Raw genomic sequence first — 25,222 nt, 5'->3', positions numbered from 1 at the left:
TTCTAATTTTTTAATTTATACTTTTATGTGGACCCTACAGTTGCATACACATCAACATCAATGCATTTGCATTCCTAGCATCGAGAGTCGCCCTTAAGACACGCACTGACTCTCCTGACCCATTTTGTTCGGGTGGGTCCATCCCAATTTCCCATGACCCACATGGACCACCCTATTTCCCACGAACCACCCTGTCCTCGTACTAAATTACGGAAACGCCACTCATTCCGCACGCTTCATTTTTTTCGGTTTTTCGTTTCTAGTTCTTACAATCAACTAGAGTCAAGACACAGTAAAACAACAATGTAACCGCTATTAGCTCAGAAGCCCGAGAAGTGAGAACACAAACGTTAACTCATCAGTTTCTTTCTTCTTCTCCCTTTTTTTTTTTTTTTTTAACCTTTGTCATTTTCATATGAATATATATAACGCTTTTATCTCACGAAAAGTTCTTGCCTTTTATGCATTTAACAGAGGCAGGGGGCTGATGCCTTTTACAGCTTGATTCTTTCAGTCAAGTCAAAAACATCGGTCGTTACTATATATATATACACACAGGAAGAGAGAGAAAGATAGAGCTTATCAGTTTACATATAAATCTTTCCAGAAATATTAGTGCTTTTAGACTGTAGTTTTATGCTTCTTATTGGGTAGACCTAATAGTAAGGAAACACGAGACGCAGAACAAAAACCTTAAAGATGGTCAATTTGAAGAATCGATGGAAACGACTCAGTACTTAGAATTAATTAGGATAAGTTTGGAGTAGATGGGAAGTTAGTTAACGTTGTTAATAGTGTGAAATAAATTAAGGAGAATGTATGGAGGGAGAGAGAGAAGGTGGGTTGATTGTTAGTTTGAGGAAGGAAGGAAATAAAAACGATGGAGGACAAAATGATCTTATAGCGCAGGCTTTTAAACATGAGATGGAGAAAGCAAGGGAGAGAACATGGGGTGTTGGGACCCGGCCCCATAGTGTTGTATTGTGAGACAAAAGAGAGAGAGAGAGAGAGAAGTGTAGGCCCCACACACCGCCCATGCGCACGCTGTCTTACCAAAACTAAACCCATCATCGACCCGATGCCTCGACCTAACCCTAACCCAACAACACTATACCCAAAAACCAAAAAGCTCAAAAGGAGACCCAATAAACTCTATCTTTCTGTTTCTCTCTCTCTCTCTCTCTCTCTCGCTTTCTCTATTGCCTTTCCCCTTCTCTCGTTCATTTTCTCCCAAACCTTTAACCAGCAGCATCAGTTCATCTCTTTCATTCGACACAATCTCTCCTACCTTCTTCGCTCGCATGAAGATGGGCTTGATTCAGCTATTTGATCTTAATTTTGGTTTAATTTTCCCTTATGATCTTTTGAACATCAGTAGCATTTAATCTTTCCCCCTAAAAGAAGAAAGCGAGAAAGAAACACGAGGGAGTTTCAGTTTGGTTTTTCTCTCTTCCAATTTAATTATTTTAGCTTGGCCTTTATATACTGAAAGATATAATTAATTAGGGTAAGTTTAGAAGAAAGAAGAAAGAGATGGATCCAGTTGCAGCACATGGGCGTCCTCTTCCACCTCCTTTCCATACGAGAGATCTTCATTTGCATACTCATCATCAATTTCAACACCACCAACAACAAAATTCTGAAGATGAACAAAGTGGTAACGGCAGCTTTAATCGCGGTCAAAAGAGAGAGCACGATGAGATCACTACCGGCACCGCCAATAACACTAGTGTCGAAGGTAAAGAACTAGTCCCTGCAAATTCTGGAGGAGAAGGAGAGATGGGTAGAAGACCTAGAGGAAGACCTGCCGGTTCCAAGAATAAAGCTAAACCACCGATCATAATCACCAGAGATAGCGCCAATGCCCTTCGATCTCATGTTATGGAAATCGCCAACGGTTGTGATATTATGGAGAGTGTATCAACTTTTGCAAGGCGAAGACAAAGAGGGGTTTGCATTTTGAGTGGAACTGGAACAGTTACTAATGTCACTCTTAGGCAACCGGCTTCTCCAGGAGCAGTTGTAACTTTACATGGAAGGTTCGAGATTTTATCACTTTCAGGATCGTTTTTGCCACCTCCAGCTCCACCAGCTGCCTCGGGGTTGACCATATATTTAGCCGGTGGTCAAGGCCAAGTGGTTGGAGGGAGCGTAGTGGGTCCCCTTCTTGCATCTGGGCCGGTGGTGATTATGGCAGCTTCTTTTGGTAATGCCGCATATGAGAGGTTGCCGTTGGAGGAAGATGAGGGACAGGTGGCTGTGGCTGGAAATGGGCCTCTAGGGTCACCTGGAGCTGTCGGACAGCCGCAGCAACAACCACAACAGCAGCAGCAGACGCAGCAACAGCAACTAATGCAAGATCCAAATCCATCTCTTTTTCAAGGGTTGCCTCCTAATCTACTAAATTCAGTGCAACTTCCAGCCGAGGCCTATTGGGGCACTGGTCGCCCTCCTTATTAATTAGTAACACAACAGAAACTGTGTTTCTTTCTCTTTTATCTTTTGTTTCCTCACTTCTAAATCTTCAATCTTCATTCTTCTTCTTCTTCCTCCTTTAAAAGTTAGGTTATGTTTAAGATGTTGATGATCATGGTATTCAACTGCCTTTGATTGAAGAAGGATGTACAAATTTATGAATTTTTTTTGTGGGTTTGTTTTTTTTTTTTTTTTTTTTTTTCTATTTGATTTAGCTTAAAGATGAAGCAGCATCAAGAGAAGATGGCCTTTCAATTCTTTCCATCTCTACTCATTCTCAGTTTCAGTTCTGATAACTTGCCTGATAATTAATCATTTTTTTCTTTTACTGAAATATGAAAACAAAATGTTAGCCAATTCGTCCTCCTTGATTTTTTTTTTCTTTAAAAAAAATCTTCAAAATAATTTTTTTTGATGGATCAAAAGAAAAACTTTTGAGTCTCAGATTCTGTTAGATATCCAAACCCCTATATATTCTTTTATAGAAAATAAAATCAAGAAGGAAACATTGCAAGTTTAAACTAGATTCATACATAGATTTTCGTGGATTTTATATTTTTTAAGTTGGAAAAGTCATTTATTTATATTCATTGTATTTAAAAATTCCTTTTTTTTTTTTTTCTTTCCCATTGCATACTACATTACAACATTCATTCATAATTTCCGTCACCACACACTGTACAGAAAATGCTATCAATTGTAAACATAAATTGAATGTTAGAGAGTTGGTGGGGAGGAAGTGGCAAATCATGACTTATAGAAAGTAAGGGGAAGTTATGGGCTTTAGGTTATGTTGTTTGTTTGTTTGTTAGTTTTGAAATGTGAATTCTGACTGGTTAGGGTTTTATTAAACATTATGGAAGCCCCCCTCTGCAGAGATGAACATTGGGTATTGGGTTACACGTGCGCTGCTCTGTAAAAGCTCCTTTTCGAGGCAAACTTACACTTCCATATATATAGATATATATATATACGCCATATAAAGCCTACAACAACCAGGGGTCCAGGACAAGCGTTAAAACTTGAAAGTTTCTCTCTCTCTCCAAAACTGTCACAGACTCCATTGAAGGTAAAGGATGGAAGTGAAATCCAAGAGCAGTATAAGCTAAGCAATTTCTTTCTTTCTTTTAATTCTTTTACAGTTTGTTTTTTTTTCTAAAAAAAAAAAGAAGGAAAAACAAACAGCATATGATCCTTCTTGTAATGATAAGTTCTATTTTTGGATTCCGTCGTAGGTTAGTTGAATTCTTTTCCTTGTTCAGAGTTTCCAGTGTTCTTTCTAATTTTAGTAGAACCAGCAGAGCCTGAGTTTATTATTATTATTATTATTATTATTATTATTATTATTATTATCTTTTTTGGTAGTTATCAAGGTATTCTTCCTTCCACCCTTTAACAGTTGGACAGGAGACTAGAGACTGAGTTTATTACTTACTACTAATTATTTTTTTTGGGAATACTAACAATATTTATTTTTATATATTTTTCTTGTCCTTCTTTGTTCTTCATTGCCACTGTTGAGATTTGATTTCATTACAGTTTCGTTGTCTTCTCTCTTAGTCCATTAACAGTGACTTTTTTTTTTCAGCCAAACTTTTATTGATTATGTGGAAGAAAGGCTTCTCTATGTCTTCTTCTTCATTATGCAGTAATTATTGAATCCATTCTCATTTCTTAATATTTTCCTTCTATACCAAACAATAAAGTTCGAACTTTGGTATACTGTCTTTCTGATTTTGATCTTCCTTTTTTTTTTTTTATGCTGTACAGAATGAAAATGGTTCTGTAAACTTAAAGATTGTTTTATTATTATGTCACCTAGCTAGACCTTTATATATGTACATGAAATTTTATTATGACTTATTAGGTTTTTTTTTTCATTTTTTTGCTTTTTATTAATATATCTATCAACCAATCAATATAAATGTGCGGATCCTTGGTGTGTACAAGGTTTAAATCCTGAAAAAAAAAATTAAAAAAAAATATATATTTCACCTAGATTTTGTACACGTTGGAGGGTGATATTTAGGTGGACCATATCTATTGTACTTTGTGAAAATGCTATTCTGGTTTTTCATGATTAAACCATCTTGATTCTTTGAACTACTCTTCAATGATTAAATGCAAGTATATAAAATATTACAACTCCACTCTTATTATGTTTGCCTTTTCCTTTCTTTTCTTCTGGTTGCTATGGCCATTAGAATGACCTAACCAAAATGATGTCTTTATGCCTATGGGCTTTCCAATTCCCATCTCCAACTTGTTCTCTGCATTATATCAAACTTTGAAAAAAAAATTTAAAAAAAAAAAAAACTTTTTATCTGTAAATCTTTCCTTCTTCTTTGCATATGGGTGTAGTTGAGTGCTTAGAAAGAGAATATGTCCCACTTAATTACATGCCCCTTTTACTAGGATTTGCTAATTAGCACATGGACCATTTTTTTCTGTCCATTTCTTAATTTATTTGAACCTCTCAATTAGTGTCACGTTGTGTATTGATGACCTTCTAAATCATTCTTTGATTTTGCAAACTCTCCTATTTTTTTCATTTAAGGAAAATACACATGATTTGGTTTTCTTTTTATTTTAATTATCATGAATTTCAATATCTGATTGGCCTGATTAATCTGGATTCGCACAATTCGAATTTGCATTAACAGACCCATCAAAGGAGCAAAGCACTAATCTTCAATTGTTTAGAAGAATTTTATATTCAAAACTCAAACTCGAAACTTCTAATTAAAGATCTCATTTCACCCATGACTGTCCTTTCCAATTTCTCCTTATCAATGCTTATAAATTATTAATTATTGTTGCTCCAATTGTGCCTTTCTAAACTTTTGCAATTTATTTATTTTATTATTTAATTTAATTAATTTATATATGTTCGCTCCTTAATTGTATTTACAATTAAATTAAGTTTGAAGTGTTGTGCCACACAGAATTAGGGCTATTCAACCGGGTTGCGTTGGACCGGATTGAACACATGCACGAGTAATGTATTTAGATTGAGCAACTAACTGTTAAGAAGGTGACAACGTCTCCCATTAGTGTAAAGAGAATCGGTGTGCTTTATGAGAATATCTAAAATCGGAACGTAAATATCTGGCAGTGGCCGAGCCAATGGAACAGTCACTAACACATCTAGCAGTCACCTTTTATTTAGTTAAAAAAAAAATGACGTGATTTCCTACAGTAGCAATGAACTTCTGTTCCCTCGCTCTTGGTACTGATTTTTTCTTTTAAATTTTGATTTTTGAAAATAAGTAATTGAGAATTTGACCAGCAAAGAAAAGAAAGAACTGATTTTTGATTTTCCGTACTACAATCAGTTTTGCCATGTAGAATCGAGGATGAAAATGTTGAAAGCCAGATGGTTGGGAGCCATCGCATCGTCTAAAAGGGAAAGAAAGAAAAAAAAAGGAGCTATCATTTTCATGTTTTGAGGTAAAGCTATTTGGCAAAAGTTTGTGATGTAAACAAAAACAAAAATACCTATTGACTTAATGTCCTAAATCTGAAAATAGCTGCAGATTGAGATCAGTTTCCTTCTTAGACTTCCATATAAGAAGAATATCAGTACAAAGTAATCAAGCAGTCTACAACAAAATATTCGACCTAGTCCAAACAAAAGATATAAGGGGCCCATGGCCTTGTGTACTACTACTACGAGATAGCGTGGTCTTCAATTTGTAAAAGAAGAACCACGGGCCCACAAATACTGAAAAGCAAAATTTAACCAAGGCTAGGAAGCTTGGAACTAAAATATGAATTAGTTGTGAAGAAATTGAGATATTGATTACTAATAGGATTAGTCAAATTTACAAAGCTGAAATTAAGCAATGCCATACAAAGAATTTAGCTAACTACTACAGCTACAAAATCGTTTCATATAATTTCATCCTCATCCTCTTTCTGCTCGTTATCCTATCCAGAAACAACTATTAATATGCTAGCTAAACATTCAAACACCTGTTGCACATTACAAAGACCAGACATTTCTTTACAGGAAAATTTGCTGAAAATGTGTGCAGGAAGATCCCTAGCCATCACTCCTACACTCACAACTCTATCCGTAAACGCCGCATTTCGGCTCTGAAGGTAAGGCTTGAATTCAAAGTTCGACGAGCAAGACTTCTTATGTCTTCTCGAGAACAGTCCCGTGAGATGCGAACTAGTTCCCAGAGTGCACCTCCATTAATCATGTCCTTTGCATTTACTTCTGAAATTGAAGGAATATTATGTCTCCTGGAGTGCGGTGAAAAGAAAATTTCTCAACAGAAAAGATGACGTTGCACTTACCATGCTGCGCTAAGTGGCAAAGGGCCAGCTCGATGTGGCGTCTGATTGGTGCAGATTCATTATTAGCATTTTTAACGATCCATGGAAGTGCACCATCTTCTATAAGAAGCGATCTGCCAACGCCACCTTTTATTCCTGCAGGTGTCAACGTAATGGATAGTTATTGATTTCTACATTTGATTTAGTAAAAAATCCAGTTACACCAATTGCAGGCATCAACCATAGGACTAACCTTGGGTGGATGCTCGTGACTCACATTTGGCAAAGTTTGCAATGCCACGTGCAACTTGGGAGAGAACATCAGGATGCCCACATCTCACCATTCCTAGCAAGGCCTTTATCCCACCTTCAGATCTCAGCTTCATTTGCAGCTTATCTGCAAGGCATAGAAGGCACATGGGATAACAAAAAGTAACCGTGAATATCAATGCAAGCATGGAATGGATCCAGTGTAAGAGTTTGAACAGGTTCAGTACCACAAAAACAACAAAGGAGAGGAAAAAATAATACTGCGGCAAAAGGACTGAATGAGGAAAGGGAAAAAAAGATGATAAAGGAATGGAGCATGGTACCATTTCCACACAGATTTGCAATAGCTCCAGCCACCATGCGGAGAGTTTGAGGATCCTCAGCATCAGCTGCTGTCATGGATAATAAACTGATGCCCCCTTGAACCATAATAAGCTCTTGATTTGCTTCTATAAAAACATTATAGAAAACAAAACAGTTAGAACCAGAGTGACCTTAAGCAGTAGCTCTCATCTAAAAATATGCCTAATGTACTCTTGAAGACAAGATCAGGGCTAATAATAATTACCATTCATTGCAAGATTGGCAATTGCACCTGCTGCAACTCTGCGAACAGTTTCATCCTCAAAGTTTCTAAGAAGCATCAGCAAGGAAGTAAGGCCTCCAGCTTCAACAATTTTCTCCTGATTTACTTCTGCTTCATACATACAGAACACGGGTTAAAGTAACAAATGCAGCCATACTGGAGCTCTATTGCTCAAGGGAGAGAAAATTAAAAAAAAATAATAATAATAATATTTATAGTAAAATTGTTAATTTTATCTAATAGTAGTTCAAAGATGAAGATTAGGCAGACTTGATATCAACAAGTCGGCATTCTAAAGGAGAGTATTCAACATGAGAATATGACCTAAAGTTTTGCAAGCATTGAACAAGAAAAATATATTGCCCGGAAATCAGAAAACAATATTTTTGGGTTGGGGTTTGGACAGAAACTACTAACCTTCAGCTGCTAGATTAGCCACCACTTTTACTGCATGAATTCGGGTATTGGCATCTTCAGACTCAAGTAATGACAAAATCTTTTGCAATCCAACTGTCAAATTTGTTGATCATAAAAACTATAAGAAAAATGGGGGTTAAAAATTTTATCATATTATTTTGGGAAAATATTTTCATTACCTTGTTCAAAAAGTGCAGCCATTGGTGCCTTCTGTCCATTCACAGTGTCATCAAACTGGGAATGCCTAGCTTGAGATATAAAAGAATCTAAACCAGGAAAAGCATTTCTAGATCCACCTCTGTCAAGATACCGCCTCTTCTACAAACACACACTCAAAGTTCACAGTTCATATTTAAGCTTTCATATTGATGCAAGTATTCAGGAGCTAATGAGAGACAGGAGTACTACATCTAATAACCAAGCAAACAAACTTACTTCAGACAATAAGCACAATTCAAAAGCTCAAGCACTTCATTATAACAAAGTCAATTATAAGCAAATGAGCTTCTTAACATTTCTAAACCAAGTACCTGGTCAGCTTCAAGTGTCAATTGCAATAACTGATTTTGTAGAATCATAATTTCTTCTTCCAACTTCTTTTTTGTATGAGCTTCATCCTCCAGAATTCTGTGAAATTTTACAATTTCTGCCTCCCCACCTGACTAATACACGAAAAGAACCCCTTGTAGATCACAAATCCAAAGACATTTTCCTTTAAATTCTTTGTCGGTTCAGGAGATGGCGGAAACCATAGTGGTAATAGTAAAAAATCTAGAGGACATAGAAATTGGCAGAAGCATATAATTTTAACACAACACCCTTCAAAACCACATAATCCATACCGTAGACTGCATAAAATTCTCCAACTGATTCCTAAGCTTGTTAACCTCCTCTTCTGCTGTTTTTCTAAGCTGAATTTCATTTTGAAGCAGCATTTTTATCTCAGCAACTTCCTCAGAAGAAGAAACACCCGGCACCTTGAAAAAAGGAAGAAGGAAAGGAGAAAAAAATCACATTCCAAACATTTATCCAGTCAATGATGAGAAGCAAAACAAAATGCATCAATAGGTGCAGAAACATAACGGAGTAATGTTAACTGTAACACCAGGAAGCCAGAAATTCATTGTAGTGAGGGGATTTTAGACAATTGCTCCTTTATATCAAAAGTAAAAGCGATTCATAAGTTTAGTCAAGATATGAGATTTAATATCAATATCTTTCATGTCAAAAATGATCCTGATAATCGTCAACCACAACAAAACTCACTTCCCAAATTACAGCAAAATAATAACAAAAAATAAGTGAAAGGTACCTCTCCGTTACATTTATCACTGATAAAACCATCATGATCATGCCTTTTCTGATTAGCCACCATCTTTTGCTCCAGCTGCTTCACTGATTCCATATATTCCATCTGGCACTTTAGCCTCTCTTTCTGCAAATAATAATACCAAAAATGAAATGTGCCAAGTAAGAGGTTATAGCAGTTGAAACGCAGAGACTTCAGTCTGATTACAGATAAGGTAATACAAAGCCGTTGCCAAGGCATTTGACTTACAACTTCCATTTCTAAAGTTCTTTTCAAGATCCGAATTTAACATGAAGCGCAAAGGAAAAAAAAATAATAATATCATTCTAAGACTACATAAACAAAAAGCATTAGCCAGAATACAAATCATTGATAACAAATGAATACGAATGCATGCAGATAAGTGATTGGAATTTCACAACGCAAACTTTACAAGCATTATGGACATAGATATAACGAACCTCTAAGGCTTCAGCAAAGTTTCTTTCAACCTCAGCAATACGATTTTCTGCTTCTTGATTTATTCTTTCAACTTCATCATCAAAAGCTTTTTGCTGTCTTTCATTCTCTGCAATGAGCTTGTCTACTTGTATTTCAAGCTTTCTAGATAAACTTTTGTAATCAAACTCTTCCTTTATTTTCAACATGTTCTCAACCTTCATAGCCTAAGATAAGACCAATAAAATCACAAAAGGTCTTTGATATGAAATGTAACGCCTAACAATGTGCATACATTAAAAACTATAAAGTAAGGGCTCACCCTCTGCCCGAACAATATAGTGCTTGTAGTCTCTCCTCGGTGGCGAGGTGATGGGCCAATGGTGACTATTAATGAAGTCCTTGCTGTGCCTGTAATTTGATGAAACGAGAAGAATAAACTGTAAAAGAAAAGCCATTCAATAGTGACAGAAAAGTGGGAAAAAAGGTCAAATCATACATGATAAAGCAAAATATATGCATGTTGGTCTTTTTGAAGATCTGAAATAAGCAATTATATGATGATTCCGTTCCACATTGACATATAAGACTCGTACTGTTATAATGATATGATAGCACATACTTTGATAATTGAACATCTGAGAAACTGACACAGTCAGAACAGTAAGCATATATTGACTTATATGAACAAGAAAGGAATCTCACCTCCAAATGAATCTTTGAGCAACCTAGTAAGCTTTGAATCACGAACTGGCACATGAGCGCTATTCTCTGCCAGTGCATTTATACACTTGCCTAATGCACTAAGTGAGAGATTGATAGACTTGGCCTCTTCTAGCATATGCCCCTCGCTTCCTGCCAAAAGAAGGATTAGAGAAGTTCACAACACTTGTAAATAGTAACTCAAAAAGCACCAGAACAAAATTAGGAAAACATTCATCCTCAAAACTACACCGTGGCCTCATAAGCTTATAGACTGTGGAGTGAAAATATATACAAAAAATAGAAATTCAATATTCTTACACAATGGTTATTTAGGTATCCATGAGACATCCATTCCTTATCATCACAAAAGAGGAATATATCTGATTGGCATTGAAACATTGAATGAACAAGCATATTTTCATGATGTTATCTTCAATGCAAGTTTTAAAAGGACTTAAGACGTACATGAAAAACTATCCTCGTTTACTTTTCTTACCTCTTACATCGGCATGCAGTTGTAAGAAGCATGTTTAATATGTTAAGGCAACTGTTAAGAAAATTAAAGGTGATTATAATATATTAGATTTTCTGATAAACACCTGACTTGTGAACACGTTCTGAACCTGCCAGATCTACCAGGACCAACTTGCTCCTCCGAACAAGTGGCCTCACAGGTTTTACCAAGTGAGAAGAACTATCAATTTCACTAGTAAAAGAATCTTCTCGTCCTGCAACTGACCTCCTAACATGAACCTGCACTAACAGACTTAAGCATTCATCAGAAGGGCTACCATGGAAAGATGACACATGAGCAGTAGAGAAAAAGAGTGAAGTACTCACCATGAGAATAGCATGACTACGAGAAGATTCAGTATTCATTTTCGTATTAGCAGCAATTCTATGAGCTTCTCCCAACCTTAGCAGCTCCACGAAAGTCTGCTGGTCCCTAATTTCTACAAGAGTTGCCCCAGGTAGTGAAACATCACCAGATCTTGGATCCTCAACAATGGTAATATTATCATTAGCTGGATCAAGGAGGTCCTGGATGGTCTCCATATAAAGCTATAGATATATGTTAAGAACAAAATTAGCTACACTGGAGATCATTGGGGTAATTTTAATTTTTTCAAAAAAGCATGGGGAAAGTCTATCAACATAAAAGTGTTTTAAATAACTACAAACTAACAACCTGCAAATATGAGACTGATACAGAATCAGTCTCCAGAGAAACATCTGCCAAAATGTCCTCCATTGCACGAACTATGATCCCACGAGCAGATGTATCATCATCTCCCAGGTGTCCAACAGTAAAAGTTTTCCCAGTACCAGTCTGACCATATGCCATCACAGTTCCGTTGTAACCATCCAGAACACTCTAAGAAATTGGAGAAAAGGAAGAGTAATGAGAATCGCTGAATGAATTCAACGATGTTTAACAAGGATTCAATCAAACTTCAATCTAAAATATAGATAGAAGCTCTTACTAAGAACGAACCTCCACAACAGGCTTGGCCACCACTTCATAGACACGCTTCTGTGAAGCAAATTCCGTGAGGACCTCATCAAACTCATACGTGTCTGCGTCCCAGTTGTTCTTGCGTAGTTTCAACCTCTTAAGCTGAGAGAGACCAAATGATTGATAGAAACAAACTAGAATCAAGTTAATATATCCAAGCACAGGTATAGAATATAAAATGAGAATTGTAGAGGCTGAAACCACCTCTGGCTGCAATTCCACGCAATCGGCGAAATCAGCATCTGCGATCAACTCTTCTGCATTTCTCGGCCGCAACCTTACCGCGACTCGAACTCTTCCAGGTACTACCCCAAACCGAAAGCAATGAATCAGTATCAGGAACAACAGCACAAGTCTATTACTATCATTTGCAAATATTAACCTTTAATCTGTAACACGGACAGCTATTGATGCTCGACATTCACTTTTCTCACATGTGAGAATGCAAATGGCTAATTTAAAGTTTAAACGCAATAAATATCAAAAAGCCCTTCGTAATCGCATTATCCAAATAAACAACAATGAGAATAGAAGAAGCAAACAGGTTTCTAGATCGCGTCATTTCCTAAAATGAGCTAATTCGAGATACAACAACAGCACAGGATGTTCCAAAATTTAGTTAAGTGAAAATTTTAAGAAACAAAGTAACCTCCATCATCTCCAGCAGAAGCAGCGGCGTTTGGGCTGAAGGAATGGCGGCGAAGGACGGCACCCGTTGACGACGAAGGATGTAGTCTCGATTTAAAAGAAGATGATTTGAGATTTGCAGCAAGCGGCTTCACTGATCCTCTCGTAGTGCCATTTCTATAAGCACTCGAGGCCATTAGTTACTATCTCTCTTGCTCTTCTATTATTCCTCTTAATTGGCAAGAAACAAAGGAGTATAAATTAAAATTACAGATTGAGAAATGGATTGAGAAAGGCAGGTCAAGTGAGCTAGATTTGGGGATGTGTCTGCGTTTCGGTGGATACAAAGTTCAAACAAAAGTGATGATGAAGATAGGACCCACAGATGTTGAGGGCCTTGCAAGAGACAGAGACAGTCACAGCAGCTGGACCCACTTCTTCCTTGGAAAACTTTGAAATTTTACGGGTTTTTTTTTTTTATTCCTTTTTACTTTGTTTCCGTGACTATTTGACCTCGTTAGAACTTGGAAGGTCTGTGATATGAAGTGCGCCAATTTATCGGCCTATACACTTTGCACGATTCAACAAAACTTCGTAGGGAAGTGGGCTCGTTTTGATTCAGTTGCCGGTGGCGGTTTCTTTTGATTATTGTCGTTTAATAGCCGATTCTTGTCGTTTGAACTTTTAACTGCTAGTTTCAATAGTTTGGTAGCAAACACTTTTCATGTAATCAAACACATGACATTTGAAGGCACAGGATCTGCTAGAAAATGACAAGTCTGTTAACTATTTCGCATTTGATTTGTCGTTTTATTGCGAATGTAGAAATATATAACAGCATTTGACACCAAATCATTCTTAATTTATATCATGGGCTTTTCCAAGCTCTGATGTTGCCCAGTTCATATTGGGCTTTCAATCTAATAAGCCCAAACAATACGTGGCTGAATTTTAATTTGCAACGAACGCGGACATGCTTGGGCCCTCTGTCTTAACCTAGCAATTGGGCTTTATCTCCCACTTCAACTGTCTTTACTTCTTTTTCGAACATGTCCAGTGTTTCGTTTCGTCGACCTGAACCCTCGAGAGCTGTATGCCTGTATGCTATTAATATTATGCTATGCTATGCCATTGCATTGAATTATTTAATCAGCTTTCAAGTTTTTGTCTCTGCTAGAAATTTAAATTTAAATACTTTTATTTTCTTTAAATTATTTAAATACAATAACATTTCATAAAGTACACTATATTTCAAATTTATTTGTCACATAAATGCAGAAATAGCTTAAGCTTGTAGGTTAAAAGAAAGAAGGAAAGTTACAAAAGATAGAGAAAAAGATTAAAACAGCATGAAGAGACTAAATAATTAATATAAGGAATCCCTAATCAAGTAAGAGAAGAAAAGAAACTAAATATATATAAATCCCCCTCTTTCCTTCCTACGCTTCTTCTTCTCACGTTCTCATATTATTATAGTAAATGGTTTTTACTGTTGAGAGTTTGAAGCTGAAATAATAAGGCTTGATTCTCCTGGTGTAGAAGTAAAGCTTTCTTTCTTAGCTTCTCGTTCTCTTCTATGATGCTTTTGTTCTTCATATAAAGTTTCAAGTTCTTGATTTCCATCTCTTTCTTTGCAACTGCCATTTTATTCTCCTTTGCTTGTTTTAACCACCTCCTTCTTCTGCTGCAACATATGTAACAGTAAATATCATGATATTTTTAACCTCCAACACAGAAAGAATGGAAAAAGCAAAAAAAAAACAAAACCTGCAGCTTAATAATCGGCGACACGGGCGGTTTCTTCCTCTTAATAGCTTTGGATTGCTAAGAGCAACATAAAAGGAACCGCATATGCTCAGTTTTGAAGAGTTAGTACACATTTTTGGCTTCTTTTACTCTGAGAAAGAAAGAGAGGAAAAGAAAAAGGGCAATGGAAGATGGAAAGGTATGGGTGAAGAACCCATGAGAAAGAAAATGGGAATTATATAGAAGAAGACATGAAGTAATGTGTAATTGCATATGAAAGAAAAGAGAGAGAAGGCTTTCCATTGTAATGATGGCTGAAAGGACCCATGATTACAATGGCCAGCAAATAAAAACAGATGGAAGAATATGCAGTGGGAAGATGAGAAAAAGGCGACTTCCTTGTTTTTCTTTGGCCTATTTGATTAGTATTTCACAAAGTCTAAAAGACTAATACAAATTGATTGGGAGAGGCCTTAGGGTTTGGCACACAGAATAGGACCATACAAAACCAAACCAATGTAAGTGTAGCAATAACCTTTTTGAATTTTAGAAATTTCCTTTTCAGTTCCTAAAGCCTTTAGCTTCTTCTAGTTAACGTAAAGTTCCTAATTTGCCAAGAAAAAGACATTTTTAGTCTTCCTGAAATGTGTTAAGGAAGGTGCATTCAGTCCAGGGTTCACATAAAAAGGGCAAGACATAAATTATTTGATTGCATGAATTATTATATCTTTGAACAACTTTTAGGAGACAATAAAATTCCAAATTTATTTATTGAGTTCAATTAATCTGGTATGAAATTAATTGCAAATATTTTTTGGTCTTTCACATGTATATATTATATAATTAATTAATTGTTCTTAGTGTATATGTATATGATTACTAAATTAAAATTTAGATTAATGGAAGGAGAAAAAAAAATTGAAAGGGGAAAGTAAAAAGAGAAGGTGAAGTTTCTCTATGGGATAATAATTACATAAGTTAGCTCACCACGTTTGAAAGGAACAGATACCAAAAAGTCAAAATTTGGTAGGTTTGAGTTTATCCATTCATAATTAGTTAGATTTAGTGGACCTAGGAAGTCAAAACCTATAAGTACTATGCTTTTCGAATTAGTAAATTCCAAATTAAATACCTATAAGCATGGGATTGTCTGAACTTAATTATTTTTTAAAGTCAACTAAAATGCAATATTTAATTAATTAATTAATTAATTAATTTTAGGACATACTGAACAAACTATACAAACCCACCTCGTAATTAACTTCACTTGAGAGAAAGTACAACTGGTCAAGCATATATATATATATATATATATATGTATAACCTTTCCAAGTGTCTTGGCTTTTTAATAAGAAATTAAGTTAATGTTGCGTCTAAATCTCACCATTTTATTTTATTTTTTTAATAGTAAATTGTTTAAGTTCAAACAATCCAAATCTCGTAGTAGTAATTTTCTCTTATGCGTAATCATTTGCGTTGATATTCATCAGGAAAATACAATACTGAAAGTGAAACTTTTAATCATTACTTTTCCGTTATTAATTTCTAAATTAATCTTGAATAAGAATAGTATGTACACATTGATTAGCTTAAATGGTAAATCGGATTTTTTTTTTTTTTTTTTTTTGGCATAACTGTTTTATTATTTTCTTTTGCTGAACGTTCTTGAGTTGGTCGATGAACACCTGTTATATTAATATATGTACTACTAAGGCAATCACGTGGAAGTCACGTGGTGGGCAAGCAGGAGCCAGTAGGAGAAGACAGAGAGCCGGAGAAAAGGAGTGGTGGGGTGAGAGAAGAAGAGAATGGAAGGAAGGAAGGAAGGAAGGAAGTAATAGTCAATGTTGTTAGGTTCAATTGGTTTGTCGGTTTTGTTAATGTAATTGAGTAGCTCATTTATTTGGAAAGTGAACCGCTTTTTGGCATCTTCTCCACAACGCAGAAGCATAATGATGGTAATACTGATTTTTTGTCCAACCCCGTCTGAGCCACTTCACATGCTTCTGGGCTCTACTAAAGCCTGCCAGCCCTCAACAAATTGCTCATTTAGTGATAAGTTCATATGAAATTTATGCATAGATCCGGATTTAAATCCTAAAAAAAAAAAAAAAATTGTATACAAGGTATAAATACTGAGGTTTAACGTCTCATGATGCTCCGTTTGAATATAAACCAGAAATGGTTGAGCTATTTGATGAAAGAGTTGGACCACTAGGCACTATTCTTTACTGGTTTTCTGTTTAGGTACGTTGCTCTATTGCGCAAGTAGATAGTCAACAACGGAATCAAAGTCTTGCGATTTTCAAATTTGATTTAATTAGTTATTTGGATATATTCAAATACAACTTTGGTTTTTCAACCGTCGTAAATACATTACGTACTAAATTTGAATATAATAATAATATAATAATAAAAAAAAGCCGTTATCGCCTACTAGAACTCAAATCTCAGCCATCCAATATTTTCAAAAAGCAAAAATTACTATAATAAACAGTGGTAGCCTGGTAGAGAAAGGAAATGATGGAGAACGGAACCAGCCTTCGATGGGAATTCGAGTGAGGCTCAAAATCAAATGAATAATTACAGCTTCAATCACTAAGTATCTGACAATAGTCTCTGCCCATTGATACTAGAACTTGCCCATTAATGCATTTACATCAAATTTGCTAATTTCCGAATTAGCTTCCGGTTATTGCTCACAAGGGCAGCTGTACATCCACTAAAATAAACAGTACAGCGAGAAATTTTGGGGAAGATGGAAAAGGAAGAGTCGAAATCAAACATTATTTACAATTTGCTTTCTGGTCTAGTATTAGCAGACCTGCTCTGCTACCCAAGAGAATCTTCTTGTGTGTCTTCATCTTCATCCATCGCGTCATCTTTTTGATTCTCATTGGCTCCATCACTGCCCTCGGTTTCAGTGTCTGAAATTGATGCATCTTTGACACTGTTAGGACCATTACTTTCAGAGCAACCCTCTGTATCGGAGCTTGAAGTAGAACCCTTATCTTCCTTTCCTCTATCACAATCATTATCCATGGCACTAAACTGCTCCTTTAAATCAGGTGCAACAATTCCAATCATCTCACTTAATGCTCGACGTTCATGATTCCGTCTGACAACTGCTGCATCAGAAGATGGTGTGCTTTGACTCTCAGCTACCTGAATATTGGAATCCTGAGGCCCTACCCCACCGTTCTCATCATTGTCTTTAGGAGATCCATTGTCATCATGGACAGAAGGAGCAGTGCTGTAAGCCCAGCTCCCAACACCTTCAGAAGCCAAAAGGTCGGCTGTTCTGATTGTGCCCCCTGGTTCTGTATCATCCATGGCTTTCTGATTCTCAAGAGGATTATTTGATTTGGAATCATGCAAAGCATCCTGAGAATTTGTTTGAATGTGCTCATCACTTTCATGTACATGGGCTTCATCATCAAGTTGCATAGTATCCCCAGCTAAAGAGCCACACCTGTTTACATCAATATTCCGATCACTTCCAGGGCTTTCTGTTTCAAGAACTTGCTCTGTTCCTATGGCATCCACTTCCAGAACAGGAGCTGTGCCAACACCATCAATGTCAGAACCAAAGCCGCCTCTAGCATGACAGGCACTTGTAAAATCTTCTTCCTGGGTATTTTGTTCTCCTTGACTTCTGATATCACACTCATGCTTCTCAGTGACACTCGCTTCAACACCAGAAGCAGTAGCCTGATCTCTATCAAATCTCTGAGCTGAAGTAGCAGAGCTAGTCTTTGCATCACCATTGGTTCGGTATTGTTTCGTTTCTTTTTCTCTGACCAGGGTGCCATTTATTTCCTCAGCAGGTGCATTCAGGTCAATGTCCAGAGATGTGTTCTCATAATTTTCCTCATCTTCCAATGTCTTCTGCATTGCCTTCAGTTGTTCTTGCTGCTTGGCAAACAGTATCGATATCTCCTCAGTTGTGGAATAAAATGCCCGCAACTGTGTCTCCCTGCATTGCTGCCACGTATTACTATGATATAAACTGCCACTATTCACATGTGCACAATTTAGTTTTTTTTCACATGCAACTATATCATCCCAACCATTGAGCACATATTTCAGATGCAGAGAAAGATCCAAATGCCACAGAATCAAGCGCACAATACAGGAATTACTATGGAGAAAATTGATTACAGGGGATATTAAACAAAACAATGGATATGTAATATCCATCCAGAATCAATCTGCATCTATTAAATTTAAGCAGAAACGTAACAGTCCCATATTGACTCCTAGCAGAAACCACCAACAATTTTTTACCAATATAGAACAAATTGTAAATGCAAATGAAAACCGTCATATAAATTTTTGAACTATAAGAACAGTTACAGTCAAGAAAAGGAGGGAAAGGATATTTAAGCCCACAACATCAACTGATAGCTCGAATCATAACTCAAATAACTATTTTCTATAAAAGAATCATAATAGTAGTTGATAGCAATTCCTCAGGCCAGATCTGCAACTTCTAGCTGGCCAGTTAAAAATAATAATCTTAGTATAGAACACAGTCGTCATCATCAATATAGATCATGCATTAAACACAGTGACAGTTTGTGGTGAGCATAATACATGCTTTAGTAGCTTATACCAAAAATAACAAGGGGGAAAATAAACAAATAAATTAAGATATATACACACAACACATCAATGGCTGAATTCATACCTAAGCATTATTCTTTCTCTAGCACCTTTTAATCTCCGTCTCTCAAATTCAAGATCCCGCATTGCAGAATTTATCTCCAGTTCAAGAGCAGACACTTTAGCCCATGCTTCTTCACGCGCTGCCTGCTACCAACAGCAAAGAAAATCTCAGCTTAAAAATAAATCAACTTTTATAATAATGCCAGCAGATATTCATTTGCAAGATACTCCCCCCCCCCCCCCCCCCCCCAAAAAAACCAAAAAAAAAAAAAAAAAAAAGGAAAGAACCAAAAAAAGAACCTCAAAATAATAACAAGAAACATCAGTCTTCTTTACCCTTGCAAATGGGTTCCTAACCATGATAGTATCAAAACAATGAACTTATAGCATTGGGAAATTTATCCGTTTAACCATTTGCAAAATTAGCAGAATGTAAATTTAGGACAGTTAGTGACATGAAGTAGCAAAATTAACATCTGACACACTGACTTTGGAATTGAAATAAAAGATTTACTTGCATTTAGGAATGTGATGGTGTCTATGGCAGTGTCACTTGTGCATTTAGAGGGAATCATCATTTAATAATCAACAATCAAAGAAATTGAAGAGAATTTACATATATACCTTCTCACTCTCAAGCTCTTTCCTCAGTTGTTTTATTTCTTGCTCAAGTTCCTCAACTCTCTGCTCAAATAATACATGAAAAGAAGTATCAGGCCCAGTACTGTCCACACCATCATAGAGACTGAAACAGGATAGGGAAAACAATATTAAATATGACAACATATAAAGAAGCATTAAAAGGTGTTGTTACTTTTCTTCCATTAGCAGAGGTCAGTTGCTCTCCAGCAACTTGAGCTTCTAGCTGCCGAACCTTATTATCAGAAACAACCAACTTTTGCCTGGCTTCCTCCTGGCAAAGACAATAAAAGTAGTACATTTATATCAAACCATACAAATAATGAATGCATCATATCAAGATAAAATTAATCATACCAATTTCGGCCTCAAAGTCTCCACTTGTGAACACCATTTTTTCTCCCTTTCCTGAATACAAGTGCAGAAAATTCAACTTTTTCTAGCTTCTGATACAAAACAAATATGCAACAACACATTTAAAACCATAAAAAGTTTTTCCAACCTGAAGCTTGTTGATTTCCTCTAGCAATTCTCTCTCCTGTTGAGACGCAGCATCTGTCTGTCGTTTGATTTCCTCTTGAGCCTCAGACTGAACTCTCTGCACTGCTAACTTTAAATCAGCAGCAGCCTTCTGCCGCTCTTCTCTTCTCTGATCTCTCTCTTCTTCTAATTGTGCCTCAAGCTCAGAAATAGATGCCTTGTGGCTGAAAACAAAAATGCAAGAGTTTACAATCTTTTAACCATTCCTTAAAAATTTCTGTAACCATCAGTGTCTGCAATACCGAAGTACTATTCTGCACTGAAACTCAAGCTATACCAAGCAAAAAGGTAAGGGATATGCATATCACAGTTGGGTTCTCTTTCTTTCTTAACCTTGGTAAGATTCAAACTTAGACGTAACCATCTTCGCCATCCAAAAGCATTGAATTGATATGTGCTTTTACTAGTACAGGAATGATACCATTTATCACCAAAAGCAGCTTTGATGCAGTATATACTCATTACTAAATGATGGCCTGAGTCCTGATCATGAACCAAGTACATCTAAGAAAGACGGACCTGTTCATAACTCATACTTATGAAAAGACATTCTAAGAAAGGGAAACATAAACGAATTATATTTCCTAGGTTTGTTTAGTAATTTTTTATTTAGTTGTATCAAAGAAACCTTTCATCTCTCCAGCCACTTCAGGTTAAGAAGATGTGAAAGTGTTCTCTCTATTTCTATTTAATTTCTCCATGAGGATGTAGCTTCCACTGGCATATTTGGTTTACTGTTGAATTTGAATATTCAGAGCATGAGAAAACTAGGTTCAACATCAATGTTCCTCACCTCTTCACTATTTCATTTGCTTCAATACATGACTGTCTGGAAGCAGCAAGTCTTTCATTGAGGTCTTCTAAGTCATGCTTTCTTTCAGCTGATATTCTATTAACTTCCGAAAGCTCTTTCTGTTTCACATCCAACACAGTTTGCAACTCCTTGAGTTGATCAAGGTAAACTTTTGCAACAGCTTCTTTCACCTCTCGCATCTCCTGCAGAAACAGAACAAACCTCAAGTTGAGATAACGCACAGAAATAGTTGGTCAAATCAAAGAATGAGTGGTTGATAAAACATGTAAGCAATAACATCTATAAAATTGACTAATTAATGCAAAAAATGAAAATTAGATGTCCAGATGAAAATCTCATGAATCAGATAGTATTTCACTGGATAAAAGCAATACTCAGTGATGCTTCCACTGAAGTAGGGTCATGGGAAGGGACTGTGACAACCATTAGAATTTAGTATTAAGTGGCTGCTCTAAAGACTCGAGCGCATAAATACTTCTTAGTTGCACAGCCATGATATTTACAACACTGAAGTCCATAATTTTTTTTGCAATTTCAAAATTAATTCATTGGTAAAAACTTGTATGGAGCAAGATATTACTTGGCTCATTCCGTTATGCCACATTTTTTCCCACTCATAATACAAGCTTACACACTGATCCAATAAATGGAACAGAAAATTCTCTTTCAAACAAGAAAAATACTAAATCCCTCCACCAGATTAAATCACCATTACCTTTTGTGAAACTCAAACAGATTAAAAAAAAAAAAAAAACTGAAGAGCATACATTTTCGTGGCGTTCAATAGTTGCTCGATGCTCATTCTGCAATGTGTCAATTGTAATGACTTGGCTTTCCAATTGCTTCCTCAGTTCCTGAATATAGTATAGGGACACAAATTCCATCATAAATTTTAAGAGTTATGATTCCTCAAAGAATTTACTAGTTTTTCAATGACTATAAATATGATTTAAATTAATTATACCGTGTTTGAACGTTGAAGGCTTCGAAAATCATCAAGAGATATAGGACCCTCAGGAGCACCAATTCCTATACCTTTTAGTCTCTTGTTTTCAGAGACAATCTCCTCTGCACACTCAAATAAAATAAAACCAAACTTATTATTTATGAATATGACCTGAAGAAGTGTTTTATAAGGTTAACAGTATGTTACGGTGGTCATTTGGTATGGTCACATCATGGTTCTCCCAACAAGAGAACAAGAATTCATTTGTTAGTTAGTACTTCTGATGTCTTCAAAGTTTTGTAAGACCACCACAGCAGGTGATGTGCAATCAAATTTATATGCAACTTGATAAAAAGAAAATCGTAAAGTAAGATAGCATGAATTGTTTAGTGTATATATAAATGATAAATTGATGAACGTACCTGATTTTCTCTTAGCAGCTGTCCCTTCCATCAAAGGAGTAGACCTATGAACTTCTCGATATACAAATGCAAATGCAAGTTCTGCAACCATGTACCAGATAAAAATGAAGCACTAAAAATTGTAGATTCTCCAGAATCCATGGTTTAAAAACCAAACAATGAAAAAGCCAGCTTTACACGTTCAATTAAAATCTACATAGCATAGGCACATGCTTATTTATGTGCCTTAAATTTTATCTTTAACATCACTATTAACTCACTGAAACCTTATGAGTTATTACAACCTTAAAGGTTGGGGCTGAAATGTTTGATTAATAAAGATGGAGAAAAAGTTGCTTAAACATAGATTTACTAATAACAATGGTTTTTTAGGAATTTCAAAGTAATGTCGCACAGGGAAGCAGGATCAGTTAACAAAGAGTATAGATAAAACATAATGCAAAATAAAACAGAGACAGAAACTTTAAACGCATAAGAGCATTAACATCACACACAAACAGTAAAATATAACTGAAATGCTCAAATATACAACATAAATAAAAGATTCAGAAATGAACTGAATTAACAGATGAAGAGAGCATTTGAAGAAGTAAGAAACATTTTTATCTGCCCCTAAAATGGACATAGGGGAAGAGAATGCATTATTACCATGCTGAGGAGGAGCAGCAAATGATATAATATCCCCATGCTGGACTTTTGATTCAGGGCTCCTCTTACTCAATTTCTTCCAATTGTGATATGTCCCATTTGTGCTACAGAAAGCTCAATTATTTTAGAATATTGAAATGGAGAAAAAAAAGAAAGAAAGAAAGGTTAGTAAGATAAAAGTATGCATGCAATGCACAACCTAGTATCTTGCAAGAAGACAGAGCTATAACAGTCAGATGGATGCTCCACATCTTCAAGAGGGACATTTTTTCTATATATTTTGCAGTGCTTTCCACTAACTGAAGTTGATTCAATTTGAAAACGCAAATCCTCCACCAATCTGCCAATGCAATGCTCATCGCCAGTCAAAAGCATGTTGATACCCTGTTACGATTATTTCATCAGCTTGAACTGACAAAAACTACATATACACTATTTAATTAAGTGTCCCAAGGACACAGACAAGTACCACAGACTTTATGCTACACAGTAGACCCGTATAAAAACTTATCAACCTACTACTCAAACGAAACTCAAAGCTTACCAAAAAATAAGAATGCAGCGAGGTGACACTTTCCATGCAATTAGATATGCTTGCAACTATCTAATTCTGGGAAGTGATTGCCACTTAGATTTCGTTTAACAACTATTCCCATAGATCTTAATAAACTAGTACTAGCAAGCTAGGAATCAAGTGAAAATATGATTATTATTATTTTAAACAGGAATTGAAAGTATTATTTTACACAAGGAATCATATCAACCACAATATCAATCTTTTTTGTCATCGTCCTAGATTTAAACACAGGATTAGCGAAAAATGTAGGGCCCGTTTCAGTTCATGTGCGGGAATAGTATCTCGCAATAAATGTCCTCTAAGTAAAGCAAATCAATAGACAAGGGGTTCATTCCCTTAACAAAAATTAACAGTCGAATAATCACAAACCTCTAAGCTTTAGGGTGAAGAAAAAATTTTATCCTGAGGATGCAATTTAACATAATCCAACAGGACTCGCAGTCAACGAAAAGTACGACGAAGGAAGAAATAAAAATGTCAACGATGGCACCCCAATGTTTCGAAGAAAACAAAAAAAAAAAAAAAAAATGTTCACACATAGCAAAAGTAAACAGAAGGAACAAAATGCTCGCCAACAATTAGCAAAAGCATAATTCAACCAAATTCATAATAATCACAGCTGAAATCAACCTATACGAATGGAAATTTCACAAAATTTAGATTTTTGAAGGGGTTTTAGGTAAATTAGCAGGTAACTTTCACTGGAACTGGACAAAAAAAAAAAAAAAAAATAGAACTCACAAAAGGCGAGTACGCATTCGAAGGAAGAAGTACTAATTCACGGGAAGATAAAACCTCAAAAATTAGAAGAACAAAAGAAAATGGAAGATCGGGTGGATTGGAGTATGAAGAGAGGGGTACCTGGTGGCGTTTACGGGCATTGTTAGAAATAGCAGTGAGAACACCCCAGACGTTGGGGTCTGGGTTAGTTAGAGGCTGAGAAGCGATCTTAGAGGCTACTGAGAGGATGAACTCCTTTGGGCTCAATGGCTTCTTCGGCGATATCTCGTCAGGGTTTGAACCAGGTGGAGGATGCGATGAGCTAGTTTGAGAGACTGGACTTGGACTAGGCTTTGAACAAAAAGGAGTTCCTGGGTTATCGTCTTCCACGGCCATTGAAGCAGACTACAGAGAGTGACAGTGAGAATGTGTAAAAAGAAATGGCGGGTATTTTGAAACCCTAGGGGTTAGCGCCTGTTTTTGCGTTTCATGATGAGGAGGTGTGACACTGACGTGTGTTGATATCGGAAGGGGCTTCCAGAGGAAGATTTGCAGTTGCGTTCTCTCCGGTTAACTCGATCCGATGTCTACTACAATAGCACTCAGAAGTGGGCTGTGAGCCAGTGACTCCACTTTAGGCCCCTTGGGCCATAGTACTGCCTCTTCTTTTTCTTTTTTTTTTTTTTTTAAAAAAAAATACATATTCCTAGTAGGAAAGCCTACAAAAAGGTAACATGTGCAGCAACAATGCCATAAGCCAAATTGTGTTAGCTGTTATCTTATGCTTTACTTATTTATTTATTTTCTCCGATAAACTAGGTCTACCTGGACGGACAGCCATTAACACTTCAGCAGAAAAAGAACACTATAACCTT

At 36.2% G+C, this 25,222-nt stretch overlaps 4 protein-coding genes across 9 annotated transcripts; 1 reads left to right on the top strand and 3 right to left on the bottom strand.

The window, feature by feature from the left end:
* The first annotated feature begins 938 nt into the window (after positions 1 to 938).
* On the top strand, positions 939 to 2,637 carry LOC105643104 (AT-hook motif nuclear-localized protein 22). The gene has a single exon (XM_012228166.4). The coding sequence runs from the start codon at positions 1,534 to 1,536 to the stop codon at positions 2,458 to 2,460; it is 927 nt and encodes a 308-aa protein (XP_012083556.1). The 5' UTR covers positions 939 to 1,533; the 3' UTR covers positions 2,461 to 2,637.
* A 3,617-nt stretch (positions 2,638 to 6,254) lies between these two features.
* ARK2 (armadillo repeat kinesin 2) lies at positions 6,255 to 12,979 on the bottom strand. 3 transcript variants are annotated; one of them, XM_012228165.4, is made up of 19 exons: positions 12,650 to 12,979; positions 12,205 to 12,305; positions 11,980 to 12,102; positions 11,674 to 11,859; positions 11,325 to 11,546; positions 11,084 to 11,237; positions 10,485 to 10,634; positions 10,102 to 10,190; positions 9,803 to 10,006; positions 9,345 to 9,467; positions 8,875 to 9,009; positions 8,563 to 8,694; positions 8,212 to 8,347; positions 8,033 to 8,125; positions 7,598 to 7,723; positions 7,353 to 7,478; positions 7,013 to 7,156; positions 6,781 to 6,915; positions 6,255 to 6,700 (listed from the first exon to the last, which is right to left on the bottom strand). In XM_012228165.4, the coding sequence occupies exons 1-19, from the start codon at positions 12,822 to 12,824 to the stop codon at positions 6,540 to 6,542; spliced, it is 2,715 nt and encodes a 904-aa protein (XP_012083555.1). In that variant the 5' UTR covers positions 12,825 to 12,979; the 3' UTR covers positions 6,255 to 6,539. The 3 variants fall into 3 exon arrangements, with proteins under 3 accessions (XP_012083555.1, XP_012083554.1, XP_020538419.1); XM_012228164.3 differs by having other exon boundaries at positions 8,212 to 8,350; positions 12,650 to 12,977; XM_020682760.3 differs by lacking the exons at positions 12,205 to 12,305; positions 12,650 to 12,979 and having other exon boundaries at positions 8,212 to 8,350; positions 11,969 to 12,104.
* An 878-nt stretch (positions 12,980 to 13,857) lies between these two features.
* On the bottom strand, positions 13,858 to 14,931 carry LOC110010425 (protein LITTLE ZIPPER 1-like). Of its 2 annotated transcripts, none has more exons than XM_089721114.1 (2): positions 14,395 to 14,931; positions 13,858 to 14,311 (listed from the first exon to the last, which is right to left on the bottom strand). In XM_089721114.1, the coding sequence occupies exons 1-2, from the start codon at positions 14,505 to 14,507 to the stop codon at positions 14,098 to 14,100; spliced, it is 327 nt and encodes a 108-aa protein (XP_089577240.1). In that variant the 5' UTR covers positions 14,508 to 14,931; the 3' UTR covers positions 13,858 to 14,097. The 2 variants fall into 2 exon arrangements, with proteins under 2 accessions (XP_089577240.1, XP_089577241.1); XM_089721115.1 differs by having other exon boundaries at positions 13,858 to 14,308; positions 14,395 to 14,906.
* A 2,001-nt stretch (positions 14,932 to 16,932) lies between these two features.
* On the bottom strand, positions 16,933 to 24,950 carry LOC105643102 (SMAD/FHA domain-containing protein). Of its 3 annotated transcripts, none has more exons than XM_012228162.4 (13): positions 24,489 to 24,950; positions 23,250 to 23,434; positions 23,051 to 23,154; positions 22,403 to 22,483; positions 21,999 to 22,102; positions 21,802 to 21,888; positions 21,014 to 21,216; positions 20,183 to 20,384; positions 20,038 to 20,088; positions 19,856 to 19,954; positions 19,666 to 19,725; positions 19,064 to 19,188; positions 16,933 to 18,349 (listed from the first exon to the last, which is right to left on the bottom strand). In XM_012228162.4, exons 1-13 carry the CDS (start codon positions 24,741 to 24,743, stop codon positions 17,206 to 17,208), a joined length of 2,700 nt encoding a protein of 899 aa, XP_012083552.1. In that variant the 5' UTR covers positions 24,744 to 24,950; the 3' UTR covers positions 16,933 to 17,205. The 3 variants fall into 3 exon arrangements, with proteins under 3 accessions (XP_012083552.1, XP_012083553.1, XP_020538603.1); XM_012228163.4 differs by having other exon boundaries at positions 19,064 to 19,185; XM_020682944.3 differs by lacking the exon at positions 24,489 to 24,950 and adding an exon at positions 23,595 to 23,720.
* Between the last annotated feature and the right edge of the window lie 272 nt (positions 24,951 to 25,222).

The sequence above is a fragment of the Jatropha curcas genome, chromosome 5, assembly GCF_041381405.1.
Source record: "Jatropha curcas cultivar XTBG-Jc1 chromosome 5, XTBG_Jcur_1.0, whole genome shotgun sequence".
In the NCBI taxonomy this organism is placed as follows: Eukaryota; Viridiplantae; Streptophyta; class Magnoliopsida; order Malpighiales; family Euphorbiaceae; genus Jatropha; species Jatropha curcas.
Note: the sequence above shows the minus strand (reverse complement) of the source record. Positions and strands in the feature narration are given on the sequence as shown.

Coding starts and splice junctions, on each gene's coding strand:
- LOC105643104 (XM_012228166.4), top strand. CDS start 1,534: ATGGATCCAGTTGCAGCACATGGGCGTCCTCTTCCACCTCCTTTCCAT.
- ARK2 (XM_012228164.3), bottom strand. CDS start 12,824: ATGGCCTCGAGTGCTTATAGAAATGGCACTACGAGAGGATCAGTGAAG. Junction 11,238..11,324: donor GTAGTCATGCTATTCTCATG/GTGAGTACTTCA, acceptor CTGTTAGTGCAG/GTTCATGTTAGGAGGTCAGT. Junction 6,916..7,012: donor GTCACGAGCATCCACCCAAG/GTTAGTCCTATG, acceptor TGACACCTGCAG/GAATAAAAGGTGGCGTTGGC.
- LOC110010425 (XM_089721114.1), bottom strand. CDS start 14,507: ATGTGTACTAACTCTTCAAAACTGAGCATATGCGGTTCCTTTTATGTT. Junction 14,312..14,394: donor CGCCGATTATTAAGCTGCAG/GTTTTGTTTTTT, acceptor CATATGTTGCAG/CAGAAGAAGGAGGTGGTTAA.
- LOC105643102 (XM_012228162.4), bottom strand. CDS start 24,743: ATGGCCGTGGAAGACGATAACCCAGGAACTCCTTTTTGTTCAAAGCCT. Junction 22,484..23,050: donor TGCTGCTCCTCCTCAGCATG/GTAATAATGCAT, acceptor ACATGGTTGCAG/AACTTGCATTTGCATTTGTA. Junction 21,217..21,801: donor CTATTGAACGCCACGAAAAT/GTATGCTCTTCA, acceptor CTGTTTCTGCAG/GAGATGCGAGAGGTGAAAGA.